At 39.7% G+C, this 19,384-nt stretch overlaps 3 protein-coding genes and 1 pseudogene across 4 annotated transcripts; all 4 read right to left on the reverse strand.

Annotated features, from left to right (window-relative positions):
* Positions 1 to 2,263: 2,263 nt before the first annotated feature.
* LOC131664693 (putative inorganic phosphate cotransporter) lies at positions 2,264 to 3,217 on the reverse strand (annotated as a pseudogene).
* Positions 3,218 to 3,576: 359 nt separating this feature from the next.
* On the reverse strand, positions 3,577 to 7,912 carry LOC131664494 (putative inorganic phosphate cotransporter). Its single transcript, XM_058935640.1, has 3 exons — positions 7,621 to 7,912; positions 7,193 to 7,425; positions 3,577 to 5,495 (listed from the first exon to the last, which is right to left on the reverse strand). The coding sequence occupies exons 1-3, from the start codon at positions 7,643 to 7,645 to the stop codon at positions 4,296 to 4,298; spliced, it is 1,458 nt and encodes a 485-aa protein (XP_058791623.1). The 5' UTR covers positions 7,646 to 7,912; the 3' UTR covers positions 3,577 to 4,295.
* Positions 7,913 to 13,277: 5,365 nt separating this feature from the next.
* LOC131664399 (putative inorganic phosphate cotransporter) lies at positions 13,278 to 15,499 on the reverse strand. Its single transcript, XM_058935444.1, has 3 exons — positions 15,284 to 15,499; positions 14,972 to 15,216; positions 13,278 to 14,903 (listed from the first exon to the last, which is right to left on the reverse strand). The coding sequence occupies exons 1-3, from the start codon at positions 15,300 to 15,302 to the stop codon at positions 13,647 to 13,649; spliced, it is 1,521 nt and encodes a 506-aa protein (XP_058791427.1). The 5' UTR covers positions 15,303 to 15,499; the 3' UTR covers positions 13,278 to 13,646.
* Positions 15,500 to 15,679: 180 nt separating this feature from the next.
* LOC131664400 (putative inorganic phosphate cotransporter) lies at positions 15,680 to 19,147 on the reverse strand. Of its 2 annotated transcripts, XM_058935446.1 has the most exons (5): positions 19,072 to 19,147; positions 18,707 to 18,761; positions 18,231 to 18,304; positions 18,078 to 18,169; positions 15,680 to 17,725 (listed from the first exon to the last, which is right to left on the reverse strand). In XM_058935446.1, exons 3-5 carry the CDS (start codon positions 18,283 to 18,285, stop codon positions 16,517 to 16,519), a joined length of 1,356 nt encoding a protein of 451 aa, XP_058791429.1. In that variant the 5' UTR covers positions 18,286 to 18,304; positions 18,707 to 18,761; positions 19,072 to 19,147; the 3' UTR covers positions 15,680 to 16,516. The 2 variants fall into 2 exon arrangements, with proteins under 2 accessions (XP_058791429.1, XP_058791428.1); XM_058935445.1 differs by having other exon boundaries at positions 18,078 to 18,304.
* Positions 19,148 to 19,384: the final 237 nt, after the last annotated feature.

A 19,384-nucleotide genomic window follows, 5' to 3' on the forward strand; every position in this document is an offset into this window, starting at 1 on the left:
CAATTTGAAATCTGCGAGGGAATATTTTGTTATAGATATTTATTTTCGTAATCTTTGTCGATAAAATATTCGGGTTTCATTCGTAACGACTCCGACAAATACAAGAAATATTTCAAATGATAATTTGTGAATCACAAAATAACTATCTTAGAATTCTACTTGCAGATGATTCGTTTTCTGTTAAAGGAACATTGAAATTATATTCTTTTTTCAACTAATCTCATTAACATTCGCGAAATACTTTAATTGTCGTTTCTAGTATATGCGTAATCAATGTAGATTTACATTTGTACCAAATATGCATATTTCTGTTTTTTCTAATAACGCACTTTTAATCCTGTAGAAGGATGAGTTCGCTAAGAAAGATATCTTATCAGCTTATTACTGTATTCGATGGTTTCAGTATGCCTACACCTGATCATACTGCAAAAAGGAATTTCTTTCGTCCGTTGCATTCTCAAGCAGCTGTTCTTGAGATAACAAAAATGTGTTTAACGGGAAGGTTTTACCTTACGTTAAACAAAATTTTTCTCATTACGTAGAGTAACTAAAATGAAATGGTGATTTTTGTCAAAAAGCAGTTCGCTAAGCTAACGAAACATGTTCTGTTTTGAGAGTGAAAAATTTTTAACTTGTTAGAATCTAACCAATTTAACCAATTCAATTGATCCGGCAAACTATGCGTAAAGCAATGACATTTTCGGATTAATGTTATTCTAGTTACTCGTTAGATAACATTGCTCATCCCGATATAGAACAACAATTTCAATTATTCAACTGCGATATATTTATTTAAAAGTGTCCCATCAGTAAGAATTATGAAGGAAACTGCATGTAGCTTTAGTCACGTACGTAACTCTACTCAACTGATTATAATCGACTTGAAATGTCATTTACAAATTGTAAGATTTATTGAAATACTTGAAAAGACAAATTATAAGTTTGGAACATGTGTCGAGCGGAGCGAATTGATGTATAACAAATTTAAAATATCAACGAAATTTAACATTAAACATCTGCACAGAATACTCAAGGAAATATCTGTTACAAAATCATTATTGAAATGTTTAATCATCGATCGTAAAGTCAAAAAATGTAGTCGTCGTTACTGCATAGATTTATTTACGAATGCCGGAAACTTTTTCAATGCAATTGTTTCACAAACATATGCATCGTAAATGTCCAAAGATTTGTATTGGGAAGAAGAAATGTTCACTCAAGACTTATGCATCAGTCAAATGTTTGCAAACACCGTGTTGATCTTTTCAATTGAAACGCTCAACCTTTTAATTTAGCAAATCAAAATCATTTAACTCGATCATTTTCCTTGACCAAACTAAATTGTCCGACAAAATGAGAGAGAAAGAACTAAAACTTAATTGCTCGTTTTATTTTTGTTTCGATCAATACCAAATAATAATTATACATTGTGCGATAAAATGTTACTCATCAAACTTTATACTTGAAATGGTACTTTTTACGTGTAAAAATAAGAATTGCTTTTTCATAATATATTTGTGATATTATAGCAGTAAGTATAGCATTACATATCATGTTCTCGTTTACTTTATAAAATCCTAATACAAAATATCGATTTTCTATGTAAACTTAAACATCATTAAAAAATCGCACATCGTCAATCTATCAAAATCAAAGCTCTAGCAAACAATGGCGTAACTAATACAACACAAAGATATAATGTTTAAGTAAAAATATAGAATTACAGCCGCAATTACAGTCTAACCTCCTCGACAACCTTATTCCTCTTGTTCTCCTTCTCCGCGCCGACGAATTGCAGATCATTCCAGCACTCGACCTCTCTACTACCGTAGAGCATGAACACGATATCGCTAATGACCAAAACTGCGGACGAAACTCAAAAGACCAATCCCACGTCTCCACTCGCCGAGCGTTTGATTGGGCGTCATTACGCCGATGACATACGGCGAGGCAATGCCCGTTCGTCAAAGCCATCGACGTGCCGGCATAGTTGGGGCTGAGATCAAGCGCGTTGACCATGACACTGGGAAAAGCCGTGCCCATGGCCGTCATGGCGACGGTGAACGTGCCGACGACGAAGATACGATTGCAACCTGCGTAAGAAGCGACCACGATGAAGATCGACGAGCACGTCGCGGCCATTACGTATGGTCGACAATCGGGCAGTCCGCGAGCTACAAGCAAAGAAAAAACCAGGGACCCGAGGTAGCCATTGTTTTTCATGGTAAATGTCAGGACTGCACTTGGGATAGGCCAGTTGAAGTCAATCACAGCGGCTTTGATCCTCGTGGGTGTGCTCACACGTGCGCTCCTTCAGCTAATCCATCTCGTTTTCAGATATGAAAGGATGCTCCCGCCGACTGTTGTGGCACAGCGACGGCCAGATAATGAACCATATTAGAAGACCGCGATCAGAGCCGCGGTGAGCTCCACTGAGCGAGGGGCACGTTGATGGCGAGGTACGTTGTACCTTCTCCGAGACCCATGAGGATTCGCCCGAGTCAGCCCAGTGCACCGCCGCCGGCGTCAGCAGAATTTGGACGCCCAGAGTGTACTTGCCGTCGTATTGGTTCGCCACTATACCGCCTGGTAAGTGTGTCACGATGTAGCTCCAGTTAAATGACGACAGTATCAGGCCCTGTGGACAGTCACTTGTCATTCATACGCGCCTTTCGGTCTACTTGTTCTTTGTACGAGAGGCCAATGCTCATTACGAATCGTTGCTCGATATCTGATAATCGAGGCGCAGTTTTTCACTGACTCGCATTTTCGACAAACGCAGTGCTCTCAAATAGCTGTCAATGCGCACTTGGTCGATCATTGATTCGATTCCCAATGGCTACGCATCTCATCGAGCTATTCGGCACTCTACAGAACGTCAAGTAAAAGTGAAGACAATAGCAATGAAAAACCTGCGTAGGTCCCTTTACTGCCATGCATCGTAATGTTGGTTGGTAAATCAGTTTCCGTAGTCGGGCAAGCGTCGTCGAACAGCACGCCTTCTACGCTCGTTGTCGGTACGACCATCTGCGTAATGGCGATCGATAAGCAGGTTCGCATTGCATATGCATTGAACAGCGCCAGGAAGCTCATCAGCTCAAAAATCCATCGCTACGGAATATTCGCGCCTTGCAAATAACAAAAACCGCACAAATTCAAGCAATTGATTGTCTTTAATCGCAACGAAGTCGCAGCACTTTTGTACTTCGCCGAGCATATCGCTGCGTGCGCCTTGGCTCTTGTTCTCGAGGCAACGAGATCTAGTAGAGGAGTCGCTTGCGGAAAGAAAAAAAAAAGAAAGAGACACACGATTTGCAGTCGCGCATAAACGATGACACGTATCGGACTCTCCCGCAATTTATATATCGATCGAATAATAAAGCTTCGTTGGGAGCTAAAGCGAGCGTCGCGAGACTTCGTTTTCAAGGGGGGAGAGGGAGAGATGAAGTTTGAGGCGTCGTCATTGCGTCGGAAAAAAGCGCATTCAGAAACGTTGCTCTGCGTCTCATTTCATCCGCTTCTGATGAGATAGTTTGCTCGTCAATTGTCTTATAGCATTTAATTATTGATTTTCTCTACGCTATTTTATTTTCGTAATTTAGTACACAATACAACAATAACAAGTGAGTTAATGTGTGAAATGAGGCCTTGTATTTATAAATTGCGTAAACTTATCGCACAATTCGTCGTTTTGTAGTTCGCATTTCACTCTTCATCTGTTGAAATGAAAAAAAAAAAAAAAAAAAAACAAACAAACAATCGCGTTCAATTGCATGCCATGAGAATTAAGGAACGTTTAGAAAAGAAACGAACACAATGAGGCATGCGACATCAACTGTCAGTCAATCAAATTCCGATGTGTGCATTTAACTTTCTCTGATTTCTAATTGCTTAGTAATGTCGAGATTGAAGACCATTATAGAAGGCACGTGATAATTTTTATATGGTCAAACAATGCGATTGAAGCGACGATGATGTAAAATCTGAAATATAAAAATTACTAATGCGCATAACGTAGTTTCCAACAATGTTTTATCTGTAAGTGAAGGGATCCATTCGCAAAAACAGAAAGAAACTTGATCCTCGCACTATTCACTAAATAAAAAGACAATGCTGACTACTGTCTACGCATAAGTGCGAGATCGTAACAATACAATATCGTGATACAGAAAATGCTCTCGGCCATTCGTCATTGCGTATGGCACTCGTTGCTCGTTGCTCCGCTACACGACGTTGTCTAGTGATTTGGGAAAAGCTATGGGATTACTATGATTGGAGAAAAAAATAAAGAAATATCAAAGTTTCGTGTTCATCTTCTTATCGTACTCGTCTTTCAAGAACTTGGGATCATTCCAATCCTGGACGTCTCCGCTGGCGAACGATACGAAAATAGTATTCGTGACGAAGAAAACGAGAAAGACGATCCAGAAGACGAGGCGCCACTCGCTGAGAGTTTGATTGGGCGTTAAAACGCCCACGAGATAGGGCGTCATAATGCCGGTAAAGCTGGCTATTCCATTGGTGAGTGCCATGACGGTGCCCGCGTAGTTCGGACTCAAATCCAGCGAGTTAACTTTGATGCCGGGCAAACTGCTGCCCATGAAGGTGACGCCCAGCGTGAACATGATAACCACAGCGACGCGGTCGCAGCCTGCGTAAGAAGCGCCGATGATGAGCAGTCCCGGAATGATCGTGGAGATTGTGGTGTTGATCTTTCGCGCGTTGGTCCTCGACACGTAGTCGAGCGTGATCATTTTGTCGGTGATCCACGATATGAAAAGACAATAAAAGACCGAGCACAGATTGGGTAGCGAGGACAGGTAGCCATTGTACTCGACGGAAAATCTGAGTACGCTACTCATGTACTTTGGCAAGTCCGTGACGAGCGTGTAGAGGCCCCAATCGTGGCCAATCTGCACGGCGAGCAGCGCCCAGAAACACCGCGATCTGAATATGTGCAACCAAGGCACGGCTGGCGAATCCTTGTGGGTGAGCTCGTGCAGGGACTCCCGCAGATACGTCTTCTCTTTGTCGGAGATGAATGGATGCTCGTCTGGATCATTGTAGCACAGCAGTGCCCACAGTACGAACCACAATATGCCGATGCCACCGAAGAAATAGAATACCCCAGGCCAGCCGACCGATGAGTAGCGTAGAATAAGTCCGGATATCGTGGTAGCGCCAATTACGCCGAAATCTACACCGATGAAGATCACTGCGGTGATCAGTGAGAGCTCTTGCGGCGGCACCCAGTGCGCCATCATCACGTTCAGTGCAGGAAATATAACACCTCCGCTGAAGCCCATGAGCACTCGTAGAATGATCAGTGCCGTGGAGTCGGCCCATTGGACCGCAATTGGTACCATGCCAGTGAATATTGCCGTCAACAATATTCCCAGTCCCAAGGTGTGCTTCCCTCCGAACTTTTCGGCTAATAGTCCGCCTGGTAGGTGAGTGATCACGTAGCCCCAATAGAACGACGAAAGAATTATACCCTGGAATCATTTAACTTGGTTAGTCTTCTTACGTACGAGTACGTTTCGTTCAGCCGCAATTGCAAAGCTTGTGCAGCTGCTTTATCGATAAGTATCTTGACTATGATCGAACTTGTCTCATTTAATTAGACGTTTTCCTCGTTTTTTTCTCATTTTTTCCTCTTTTTTCCTCTTTTTTCCTCTTTTTTCCTCATTTTTTCCTCATTTTTTCACTTTCACTGCCTCTAGAAATACACAGCGAGTTTTTGAAAACTACTTGAGCCGCTAGAAACTGTTAAAGCACTGATTACTTTCTTGCATAATTTTTCAATATTTTTAATGCAGTTGTCTCGTATGAATATCAAACAGCCTGCAAATTTCAAGCTATTGCGTGCTACGTATACTTGTCGGAAAAAAATATAGTTGCCTTGTAAAATAGGCATTTTTAGTTTTTACAATAATATAATAAAACATTTAGCTAACTCGAGTAATTTTACAGAGATCGATTTGAAACTTGCTACAGATATTTCTTAATACCAATTGTAAAGCGAGTTTGTTTTGCAAATTAGGATGTTAATGTTAGACGGAAGACAAGCTCGTAGTAATAGCTTGAAAATGAAGCTTTGCGCAATTAATATCATGATAGCTATTCCAATTGCAAAAGTTGCGTACCGTACGTACAAAACTCTGTTTCGGTAACTGAAAGATTGTAAAAACGTACAATTCTAATTTAACCAGCTGTATGGCAAACAGAAATGATAACTTTGAGAAATCTCAGAATTTATGAAATACATAACTGTTCAAGTATATTTGAATGAAAATAAGAATTGAAGAAAAGGGAACTCGATAAATTTGAGCTAAACGGATTAGCAGCTATGTTAGTTTGTAATTTTCTTTTAAAAATAGACATACTGAGCGCACATCAAACGTTATCACGGCTATGTCATTGCAGATCAATTCAGACGCGAATGGCTATTGTAATACAGTCGTTAGTGTAGCATTATATGACATATAAAGCTTGCTCAAGAGACAGTCTTGGCGAATCAGAACTCATAAACAAAAAACCTTCGAATTTGAACATACGAGTGTTAAAGTTATTTCATCGAATAGATTTACAGCCACGTCTGGAAGATCAAATCGAATGTACATGTGTGTCCCGGCAGAATCGGTCCAGTCGGTTTTTCCGGAATTCCAAATATTCGAGTTTCAATAAGTAAAACTGGCAAATTACTTGAGATAATTGATATTGAATGTTTGAGACCTTTTGAATGGCAGATTCAATATTTTTCCACAATGTCGTTTAGACTGTTATTTTGGGATCTAAAGTTGGTTTTCTCTATTTATAAGTTAACCGATTAGATGTTTGGCATACTTGGCTGAGATGTTTATCAAGGGCTCATAAGACGCGTTACCTCTGAGTTATAATATTATTGCAATAATTTTCGAAGGTCCTAGTCCTTTTCGAACCCATATACTTTTGAAATATCTAATATTATTGCAAAATATTCACATGATGTTTTTTTTTCAGACAATGATTTAAACGATTGAGCATCGTGAATTTCAGAGGTTTCGACCGAACCTCGAGCTTTGCCGCACATGGCAGTAAGTAAGTCGAGTAAATTTTTCTAAAACTCAGACTGATTTGGTTCTGCCGAGACGGCACTGAGATGCAAACGAAAGATCGAATGCTTCAACGATCAGAGCTATGATCGCCTCACCTGAGTATATTCGCTCCACTTATAAGTTGCGCCGTTGCTAGCGATCGGAGTGCTCACGTTGGCCGGCTGAACAACGAGATTCGAGCACGTGTCGTCGATGAGTTCTTCGGTAATATTCAAGGGTACGACCATCTCCGTGATGGCGATTGATAAGCAAATGCGCAATGCATATGCATTGAAGAGACCGAAGAAGCCCATTACGGCGAACACCCATCGCTGCTGCAGCGTGCCGCCTGCGCATAAAAGTAAGGAGGCAATCAGTCGTCACAGGCATTCTGCCTGCTCGCCGAAGGGTGCGAGTTTCACGCGAAGGCGAGCTCTCGTACGGCACACGCGCACTCGCGGTCCGCTCTCCGCTCTCCGCTCGCGAGCCAACGAATCGCGCAGGATGAAACGCGAAAATGCAAAGACAAAGAGCTTGGACTTACGGCAGCCGATCCACGTTGGCAGCATCCTTCGGCTCGAGAGTAACCACGGAATCAAAGTCGGAGCGCCGAAGCGTATTGCAGTGGCATGGATGATGCGCAAGCCAAAGCGTCGCTCGAGAGCTTTATTAAAAACGTAACTTATGAGTTATCATGGTAGCGGCAATATACTACTGGCGTTCCTGTCGCTCCAACAATACTGAGCGCACGAGAGCACGGCCTTGGTATCGCAACACATACACGCAGACTTTCTCAATGCACGCGCGATCGCGGCTTCTCTCGGACGCTACGAGCGGTTGCGCTCTCGACGCGCAAGAATGCTGTACTGCACGCGTGATCGCTCTTCTTTTCCGTTTAGCCGCGCGAGTACCGAGCTGCTAATCGCACAACCACGCTAACAACGCTTTCGTCAAACAACCTTATCGCTCAATTATTTCGATAAAAATGATAATTAGCCGTGTCTCAATGATCTTTCTGTGGAAACAATCGTTTCTTAATGTCCCTCCGAGTTTTATCATAGTCTCGTGACGCATTAGTAGTTTCACTCGTAGTCAAATATTTTCACGACTTTTCATCGTTTTAGGCTCCCTCCTGCTACACAAACGCGTCATGATTATTGTTATTTCAGTGACAAGAGCCTTACTTTTACTTTATGAGATTAGCGAACATTCACCTGACAATAACTGTGTAGTCGTTTGTATAAATCAATTAACCTTAATAATACTAGATTGATAGCACCTGATAATATTTAACAAAGGACATTTCAAATATTGTAATTTGTTAAATTATCATTTGACGAGGAAGTTTAAAGTTATAATTTGCTATTCTGGATAAAACGAGTTACAACAAAAATACTTATCCGTATAATACCTTTGGGAGGAGGGGGAGATTTCTTTTGTTTCCGGACTCATTGAAATCAAACATTCATAAACCAAATTGACATTTAATACTAGTTTTCCTAAATGAAATCATTTCATCTCTGGCTTCTTTTACAATCTGTTATACAACAAAGTAATCACTTGGAATTTTGAATTTGGTAAATGCGTAGATGTACCGATGTAAGTAAGTGTGACGTCCGAAGTGAACGTACACGCGGTGAAATATATTCAAAAACAGTACTCCGGAAAAATGAATAACAATTCTAACCGAAGCAGAATTGTTATACCGAATAGATTTATGCTCGCTACAATGAATGAGATACGTGAATAAGTACTTATTTGAAATAGTTTTTGTTTCTACTTACTCCTTTTATTATTTCTTCCTGACTACACATAAATAAAAGGTTATAAAAGGCAAGGTGCTACAAATCTTGCACGTCATAAACACTTTGACTGGTCGACTGAACTGCTTGACTATCTATGGGAGAGACTTGCTTGGAAGTGGACGTCTGCGTTTTTATGGCCTGAGAAAAGTTTTCTTGCTGAAGGCCCTATAAATCACGTAAAGTTTTCTCTCGGATAACTAGAGCCACCAAAAATCAGATTTTTGTATATCTATAGTGCTCATCAGAGGTGACGTCTCATGTACTAATTGGAGATTATTAATGATGCTATTCTTTATTGTCTTGACATACGAAGCTGTACGCTACATCATTACTTAATATTATTTATAAAATAATATCTTGCATTTTTAAACAATGTTAAATTAAATTATACACGTTATTTGTTAATGATTATTGTGGGATTTGTATGTGTGGGTTGGCGGTGTGAAAGGTCGAGTAATTAGATAATGCAAAGTTCTCTTTTATCGGTAAATAGTTGAACTTTTACAAACAGGAACTTTTACACTGTCCTTTCGCCGAGGGCTTCACTCTCAATTCTACTCTTTCGCTCCCACGCTTTACCTATATTTTATCACCTCTTCCTAAACGCTAGTTGCTCTCACTGGACACGTCCGGTCCAAATGCTAGCGGAAAACTACCTTGTCCTATTATCTTTCTTTAACTAAATAACTCAATGAGTATAAACCTTTTAACTCCAACTTCTATAAATCATATTGTCCAATACTTTACGTTTACCTTACCTTACGCCCTATATTATCGTTATCAAATTTCAACAAAATTGATCTTGCTCGTTTTATCTAGACTAATTGTATTTAGAGTTTTCAAAAACTATAATTCATATTTTCTTATATTTGTTTTAACCAAGTTTCATTTAATACTACATCTTTTAACACTCTAAAGTGACGTTCCATTTGCAAAGTATTCGAAAAGTGTTACAGGTAAAAGTTACATGGTTCAATATGCCCCGCCTATGGGGCAAGTTGGCTGAAATATTTTCTCGATAAAAATCGTTAGTACTCCTTAGGCGGAGTACTTTCAAAGAATTTTTTGTATTTTAAGATAGAATTCATAGTTTTTTAGAAAAAAGTAAAAATGTAAAAAGTTGGTCAATCTGCCCCGGTCTCCTCTACATAGGAACCCCTATTTTCGACCCCGGATTCAGAAAGAGCGGGAAATTCTTCGGATAAGCTTTCATGCTTATCCGACAGTAATTTCTCCTACTGTGTGTTGGGCTGTTTAATAGTTTGTACCGACCTAAACAGCCAAAGGGCTTGGCTCATAATCGGCTGATTAACTCATTCACGAGAGGACCTAATATTCTCGCAGCGTAAAAGCCCTTCCCCGCCACTCCACGAATTCATGATCGAGACATAGCTGCCACATGGGAAATCCTTATAATTTCAATAAACTGAAAAGTTACATTCCAGAAAAGTATGAGAATTTTTAGTGTCAATCAAAAGAGCATTTTCTTCAATAATTAAAAGGCTTCCACTCGAGTAGGATTTTCCGATTCCATTAACCGAGCCCCTTCATATTTAAGCAAGAGTTTCATGTTAGGTGGTGCAAATTCAACTAGCTCCGGGATAAGCATGTTTTTTTGATTATTATTGATACGTTATTACTGAGAATTAATGAATTTTATAACGAGATTCTTAATATGTAGAATGGCTAACTACACTCCCAGTCAAGTAACTAACATTCTCATAACATTAGGTAAATGTAATACAAATTAAAGACTTGCTGGTCATACTTACGACCAAAGATTTTCCAATCAGCACCATCTTTCTTATCAAATTACAAGTAGATCATAGATCCACGACATCGCCAAAGACTCCCGAACTTCAGCTCATATATTATTAAGATCTATCCGATACCATCCTTATTACATTACTCTAGTACAGGAATTAAGTCCAGCAGATAGTGGATTGAAATTTCAAATTTGTAGGTGGGCGCTTGGCATGTTGGACGGAAATCCTGATTTTTATATTGGAATGTTTGTTTCAGTGATGAAACTACATAAAAAAATCTACATTGGTATCGTGAGGTGCTCAATCAACATCGTTGAGGCTTACATGTATAAGTTGGCATATGTAACGGCCAAATGATTGAGCCACATTTTTATTTTGAACGGACAATTGAAAATCCCATGACCTCTAGAAAGATTTGCCAGGATACCTTGAAAACGTTGCAATTGCGGTTAGAAGGAATGACTTGAACAAGATGGTGCTCTTGATTAGTATGGTCGTATCTTACGAACGTTCTTAAATCAGCAATATCCAGATCGATGGATAGGGCGATGTGAACCAATCGCGTAACCTCCTAGATCACCAAATTTAAGTGCACTTGATTTCTGTTTAAGGAGATATGAGAAAAATCTTACTTTTTATGAATCTCCAACAATACTATTGAATATGATGGATAGAACTATACGAACTAGTGAAGTAATAACTCCTGAAATGCTTCGACATGAGCAACATAACTTTCGAGGGCGATTGTTGTTGTGTTTGGAAAATAATGGTGGACTCTTCGGACATTTGATTTATAATTAATTATCTTGCCTGAATTTGCTGAATTTCTACACAGCCTTGCCTTAACTGGTTGGATTTTTACATGAAAGTTCATCTGTACAATTCCCCGTTCTTTTCGAATTTGGAACAAAAAAATGAGATCCACATTGAAGAATACAAAATTGAACCGGAAATGAATCTGATAATCAAGTTTAAAATTTGTGGCGTGACAATTGCTCATTCGTATACCGCGCGAAATACGATGACTCTTCCGACTGTGTATTCAGTTATCACCTAGCGGTTAGGTCTTAGAGTTGGTGGTACGATCAGGGTCATCAGAGATATCGTAACAAGTGCTCGCTCGTTTGGAGTCCGCCGAAGGAGCAACATCTTTACTTACCGTGCTCTCCTCACAACGAACTCTGAGGAATACCGCGTATGGCATTGCCCGACTTCACTTCATAATACTCCAAACTCGTAACAATACGCCTCGACGACGCTGCAAAGGAAGCTGAAAGTCTATTCAAGTATTCCCGTGGTCTAAGGGGAGCAACGACTAAGAGGCTCCAAGAGATGAGCCAATGATTATCTTTACTGCGTCGCGATTACAAGATAAGTAATCCATGTGCGAGCTGCGCAACGCCTTCTCTGAACGATCCTGTCATAGTGTCTCGTTGATATACTCGATTGTGTCGTTTCGATTTTGGTTGACTCGCATTGTCGGAGCTCGATCGCGTCTTAATGAAGAAGCATTAACTTTCTTACCCACGTATTGAATAATAAATTACAGTTCAACATTGGTTAATAAAAGTATATCATTATAGTTTCTATATTTTTCCATGTCAATAATACGATCGTTACAAGTTACATGCAGTCACCGAAGTTTAGCTGATGTTGTCTAAAACATGTTTTGTTGTATCTTGCTATTATCGGGTTATTTGGTAAAAAGAAAAAACTTTGAACTTCGCATGACTTTGATGTGACATTCTCGGACCCCACATATGATACTTTATCTGAACGTAAAATTTCCCGTTCTTCCAGAATCCATGGACAAAAATAAAGATGCCTATCAAGAAAAAATAAGGTTGACCTGGAAATAACCTTGAAAATCAAATTAGAGGTCAAATTTAAGGGCAGCGACAGTTAACTCTCTCTAAACTACATAACTTTTATCTAAAACATTTTTCGAGTACTTTGCAAAAATTTAAGCTATCGTACTATCCAAGTTAAAATGTTGGAACACCCTGTATATATAGACATTTTTTTCATATTGAGTATTAATGAATAACTTCTGTAACATCTTTATTTATTTAAATAAAACTTAAAATTTTATAATACTTTGCTCATTTGCGCCAAACTAAGCTTTAACATCAAATTGAAAAATGTTTGAGAGATTTTCAGTAGTCATAATTTTTGTCTATAAATTGTTATTAATCAGGCCTCTGAACTCTAACATCAATCATAACATTGTATTTTCATATCAATTTTAAATCTCGAAAATTCAACGGAAAGCGAATCGGCTGCACTTCTATGACTTATCTCCCCTTAATATTCTGTGTAGGCGTCACTTGAGTGAATGTTCATATACAGCTACGCATGAGACCGAGAGAGAAAGGAAATAATTAACAGAATATTTCAACACTAGTTGCATTCAAATATTCCTTTTTGTGGGTGCACTTTCTGGTTATACAACTGTATATTTCTATGAAAAAATTCAAAGACAACCAGAATTCTCATTCTCTTTTTATTTCGTTTTCGCAGGGTTCTCAGATATTTTCTTATTCATATTTGTTCTTATAGTTTACTTAATTTTTACTTCTATCATAATGAATAATAGAAAAATTATGAAATTTAATTGAATGGTTTTAAAAATAAAGAAAAATACGTCTGAGGATACATAAATTTGAATTTGTATTAGGTACAATGATTATAAATGTCACTACATTCTTTGCTCTATTATCACCTCATTGCTAACGAATACTTATAATGCTATTTTAAAAAGTATCACATTTTCTTTGATTAAAAGGTAAGATTTGTCAAGCATTTAATTTATTATTGATGTAAAACGATGCTACAACTAGTATTACTATTCATACTCAAACTTCCCTTAATGATCCATAACTACTGGTCGTTAACATTTTTTTTACAATCAATGACGTCCCTAAGTGAAATTCTTATAAACTAATTATCCTTTAAATATAAAACGATACATGGAATTGGAGACTTGATAACGCGGCGCTTTACATATACGTTTTTTTTAACGTTGATACTTTTGTTTTATTGACAGTTAGCCGTTCGACATCTTCCAAGACATCAGCACTGCTCCGTTTCTCTTGCAATCTCTTCGGATCATTCCAGTCTTGTACATCACCACTCGCAAAAATCAAATAATTCACTGTTGTAAAAAAGTATATGACGGCTGAAATCCAAAATATTAATCGCCACTCGTCGAGTGTTTGGTTTGGCGCCAAAACGCCCACTGCATACGGTGCAAGAATACCCATGAATGCTCCGATTCCATTTGATATGCCCAGCAAAGTTCCCGAGTAATTAGGGCTCAAATCAAGAACGTTGACTTTAGAACCAGGATGCGAACTCCCGGCGAAAGTCAATCCAATTGCAATGAGAGCTATTGCCCAAGCAACATTGCAACCAACATACATTGCCATCACCAAAAAAATAGCTGGACCTATACTTGCTACGAATGTATTCAACTTTCGCATGTTGGTTCTCGATGCGTAGCCTTTTTCAATAGACCAATCGGAAACCCAAGACATAATCATGCAAAATATCCAGGCACTCACATTGTGTACAGACGAAGCATATCCATTCAGATGTATTGGTAGCTTCAATACGTTTTGCATGTATTTGGGCAAATCTGACATTATTGTATAGCTATTAAAATCAGATCCTGATTGCGCGATCACTATAGCTAGAAATGCCTTAGACTTCAGTGCACTTTTCCATGGAAAAGGTGGTGCTTTTTCGTGAATATGCTCTGACATACATTCATTCAGATATCTTTCTTCCTCATCTTTAATGAGAGGATGTTCTCGCGGACTGTTGTAGCAGAGAAATACCCAGAAGACGAACCACAAAATACCAACGCCACCGAACAAGTAAAATATATTTGGCCAGCTCTTGCCAGAATTACTCATTATCAATCCAGACATGACACTTGAGATTAGTATCCCGAATCTAATTCCCGAAAAAACAAAAGAGGTTGCTAAAGTTCTTTCATTCGAAGGTATCCACTTTGAAAGCAGACAGCTGACTCCTGGTTGTATGACACCCTCGCAAAGGCCCATAAGAAATCGCAAAAATATCAGAGCATTTGCATCGCCCCAGACAGTAGTAACTGGAGTCAAAATTGTGAAAATAGCTGTGAAAAGCACTCCGCAACCTATCGTATACTTTGGACCAAACTTTTCAGCTAACAAACCACCTGGCAAATGTGTCAATATGTATCCCCAGTAAAAAGATGAAAGAATGATTCCCTGAAGTTATAAGATTTGTCAATTAATAATCACTTGTTATTGGATACATAGCTAGCTATACGACATACCTGCGTATATTCACTCCATTCAAAAGATCCCTCGTATATGACTTTAGTAGTTGTATTATATGTGAAATTGGTAAGAGGGTCATCGTCGTAAGGCGGACAGGCCTCAGCAAGCGATGTTTCCGTATAATTCAGTGGTTTAGCCATCTTTGTGATAGCCATCGAAAGGCATATTCGCAAAGTGTAAGCATTGAAAAATGCGAAAAATGCCATGATGGCGACAACCCATCTTTGTGGTATGCAAAATACTATAAATAAAAATAAGAATACCTTGATAAAAATCTTACGTTTAATTACGACAATCTTTCAACTTACATTTTTGAAATAATGGCATATTTTTATTCACCTTGTGCAAATTTACATTACACAGTAATTCTTAATAAATACGTGTTATTATAGCCCCGAATAAACTTTTTATAACACTCAAGAACTCACGACTAGAGCGTCAATTAAAGTTTCCTATCGTATATACCGAGACCTATCTAGCAGATTGTATTTGATTTGATGTATGATAAGATTAAATTTTACAAATCAACAAGTCACATAATCAATGCAATTTTTATCAATACCGAGTAATGCAAGTTTAAATTTACTTTTGTTATACCGATAAGTGTATAAAAATATCTATGAGTGTACCTTCATTATTGGACGGACTTTTGTAGTAAAAATGAAAAATTAAAGTCGGTATATTTTCAGAAGTAACATTTAATAAAATCTAAAACTACATATCTACCATGCCAGTACGAAAGGCTGCATACATACAGGTGCATTAATGAATAATTTTTGTTATGTTCAGGTATAATCTTAAAATATAAGTATACACGCGCATGTACACGAATTGGACACATTCAATTGGACTATCGTGTATGTAATATTTGTACGAACATTCATAAAATCATAAAATCATTGATGAAAATTTTCAGAAAATACTGTAAACTTTATAAATATATAATTAGAGCGCAGAGAATGAAACTAATAGTACTAATGAAATCGAGTAGACAATAATATTTTATAAAAATATAAAAATTGAAGAAGATCAGCATTTGCGAACGATGTGTGAAGGTACAAAATATATGTTGAAACCAAAGCAATCGATAATTGTTCGTTTTTGCGAAGGCAGTGAAAATAAATATGATGTACATAGATATCTAAGACTCAAAAAATACTTGCTTTGAGACAAATAACTGCGTCGTCAATATTTGCCAGTAAATTGTCAATTCAACATATTAGTACAATATTGGTCAATTGGCCAATGACAACTGCTTTGTTTGCTTCAAGTTATTTTCCAACTAAAAGAAAGAAACGAACTTACGTAAAGTACAAGAAAAAAACATTCGACAGTTAACGCATGACTGTAAAACATCCAACGGTGTATAACTGAAATAAAAATGAATACTAAAGAATGCGATTTTGAGCGCGCGCCAGAGAGGAGAGAGTCGTTGGCGCGTGAAAGTGTACGACGCGCTAAGAAAACGCAAATTCATGAATAGCTAATGATGAGTAATCGGGACGAAACGAAGGAAGCGAATGGTATCGAATCGATCGCGATCACGTAATTCGCGTGACTCGTAGCGCTTTCCTCTTCTCCTCTCTGTTTCTTTGCATCAAGACGGGATCGTTCCACGCGGCAATTTTGCCACTCGCGAAAATCAAGTAAAACACATTGGTGACCGCGAGCACGATGAATATTATCCAAAATACGACGCGCCATTGGTCGATCGTTTGGTTGGGCGTCAGTACTCCGACGATGTAAGGCGTCAATATGCCGGTACAGGCGGCCGCGCTGTTGCTTATAGCCATGACAGTGCCGGCGTAGTTGGGACTGAGATCCAGCGCGTTGACTTTGAGACTCGGAATACCACTTCCCAGCAGGGTGACGCCGAGCGTGAACATGCCGACGACCAAGACTCGATCGCACTTGGCGTAAGAGGCAGCGACGATGAAGAGGCCAGGGCCAATCGAGGCGATGGTCGTTCCCACCTTCCTCACGACCGTGATGGACATGCGCTCCTTGGCGATCAGCCAGTCGGCCAGCCAAGACATGAACAGGCAGCAGAGCCACATGCCGATGTAGGGCAGGGACGAGAGGTAGCCGTTCTGATCGACTCTGAAGTGCAGCACGCTGCTCATGTACTTGGGCAGGTCGGTGGCGATCGTGTAGAAGCCCCAGTCGTGGCCGACCTGCACGGATATCAAGGCCCAGAGCGGCATCGAGGTGAGCAGGTGCCTCCAGGGCACCGGCGGCGGATTCTCGTGGGCGTGCTCGCTCAGCTGCTCCTCGAGGTACTTGGCCTCCTTCTCGCTGATGAACGGGTGCTCGCGCGGCGTGTTGTAGCAGACGAGCAGCCACACGGCGTACCAGAGCATGCCGACGCCGCCGAAGAAGTAGAAGACCGCCGGCCAGCCGGTGTGCTTGAGGATGAGGCCGCTGAGCGCGGTGGCGAACACGGTGCCGAGCGGCGCGCCGACGAACACGAACGAGCCGGTCTTCGAGCGCTCCTCCGGCGGCGCCCACTGCGCGAGCATCGCGTTCAGCGCCGGCAGCGTGATGCCCTCGCACAGGCCCATCAGCACGCGCAGGACTATCAGCCCGCTCGAGTCCCCCCACTCGACGGTCTTCGGTATCATCACCGTCAGCAGTGCCGTCGAGAAGATCCCGAGCCCGAGCGTCTGCTTGCCTCCGAACTTCTCGGCCAGGGCAGCCCCCGGCATCTGCGTCACCACGTAGCCCCAGTAGAACGACGACAGGATGATACCCTGCAAACCACCGTTTCGCTCTTCACTCTGCCTCTCCTTCTTTCCTACGTTGGCCAGGCGTGCCAACACCTTTCTTCGCTCGGTTATTGCTGTCGCAATGCGACGCGCTCGCGATAACATCGAACGATGGCTATCGTATTTAATTATGTATGAATCTTATCGAACAAAATTATTTTTGGATCGAGTAACGCACAATTGTTTCGAATTACCATGCGATTTAGAGAATTTCCGAGGCACGTCAACTTATCTTTGCTCGATTCCAATCTCTCTTTCTCTCGTATTAATGTCATCGAGCTTTTACTGCCACCTCGCGCGAGCAAATTGATAAGGCTTTTATTGTTTTTTTCCTTACTTGCGTGTATTCGCTCCAGTTGTAGCGATCGGCAACACTGATACTCAAATTAGCACTTGCGGCGGGTTCGTCGAGTCTTGGACACGTGCCATCTTCGGATTCATTTCTATATATTGGTACGACCATCTCGGTGATTGTAATGGATAGACTTACTCGCATGCCGTAGGCCATGACAAGGGCTAAAAAGCCCATCAGAGCGAACACCCATCGCTGCGCGATTGGAGCACCTGGAAACACGTTGCTTTCGTTATTTTTCATATTCCATCGCAATGAATCGTCTAACAAATTAAAAAAAAAACTGTTTTGCTTCTAACGGCCGATTGACTGATTTGTCATGACGAAAAAGAAAAGAAACCGAAAATAAATTCAAGGACAAAATTTTAACGACAAGCAATCTTTCTTAGACTACAGTGGATTTATTTCTATAAAAAATAAAACACAATTGTCGAATACGTCATCGCGTCCAACTTTATTTATTCAAATAGTAGTTATGTACCAGACGTATTATTTACGATGAAAACTAAATTGTGTCAATGGTACGCTATTTTCCAATGATAGTGATACGGCAATTGAACAACCTTAATTTCTAATACTAATTTGTTCTAGATAGAGGAAATAGTTAAACTTACAGCAGAGTCTGAGCCTCGTGATCATGTTCGGATTTTACGATGCAGCTTCGTAATGCTAGTGAACACAACACACTTTAACCATTTATATTTGAGTATGATGAAATATCACTGGCATTTGCAACATTTTTTTCGAGTGGAATTAAATCCATTTGGTGTTTTAGAGCAAATACGCTCTACTCAAAACACAGATTATCGAACTGATTGAACTCAATTTGTCTAACGTTATTTTTATTCTTTTACTTTACAATTGAAACTATCGAAAACAAATTTTAATACAACTCGACAATTTCTTAACGGCTGTAAATTTGATCGCTCAAGCTGGATGGAAACTTTAGAAGTGCCAGTAGATATGAGGACAAAATTACCTGTAAATGTGCACCCGACCTAGAGCTTATTTGCGCGCGCACTGACTATCATCGAATGACTGAGCGTCGACTCCCACCATGGCGCTAGTTTTATCCAGCTTCTTTTATAGCAGATAAGTACATAATCTTTAAAAATCTAATCTTTTATTTCGCACAATCACTTCCTTCCATGTATAATTAAATTTTAAGATTACGTATGAATTGCATTTTATCGAATATTCTTCAAGGGTCATTTAGGTAAATTGGTATATTTGGTAAAAGTTAATTAAAAAGTCTTGGAAATTTATCAGTCAAAATTTAGAAAAGCCATACG

The sequence above is a fragment of the Phymastichus coffea genome, unplaced genomic scaffold (assembly GCF_024137745.1).
Source record: "Phymastichus coffea isolate CEN01 unplaced genomic scaffold, Cenicafe_Pcof_1.1 PCOF00044, whole genome shotgun sequence".
Taxonomy (NCBI): Eukaryota; Metazoa; Arthropoda; class Insecta; order Hymenoptera; family Eulophidae; genus Phymastichus; species Phymastichus coffea.

Coding starts and splice junctions, on each gene's coding strand:
- LOC131664494 (XM_058935640.1), bottom strand. CDS start 7,645: ATGCTGCCAACGTGGATCGGCTGCC. Junction 7,426..7,620: donor GCCAACGTGGATCGGCTGCC/GTAAGTCCAAGC, acceptor TTTTATGCGCAG/GCGGCACGCTGCAGCAGCGA. Junction 5,496..7,192: donor AGTGGAGCGAATATACTCAG/GTGAGGCGATCA, acceptor AAATGATTCCAG/GGTATAATTCTTTCGTCGTT.
- LOC131664400 (XM_058935445.1), bottom strand. CDS start 18,731: ATGATCACGAGGCTCAGACTCTGCT. Junction 18,305..18,706: donor CACGAGGCTCAGACTCTGCT/GTAAGTTTAACT, acceptor ACGTGTTTCCAG/GTGCTCCAATCGCGCAGCGA. Junction 17,726..18,077: donor ACTGGAGCGAATACACGCAA/GTAAGGAAAAAA, acceptor GGTGGTTTGCAG/GGTATCATCCTGTCGTCGTT.
- LOC131664399 (XM_058935444.1), bottom strand. Junction 14,904..14,971: donor AATGGAGTGAATATACGCAG/GTATGTCGTATA, acceptor TTATAACTTCAG/GGAATCATTCTTTCATCTTT.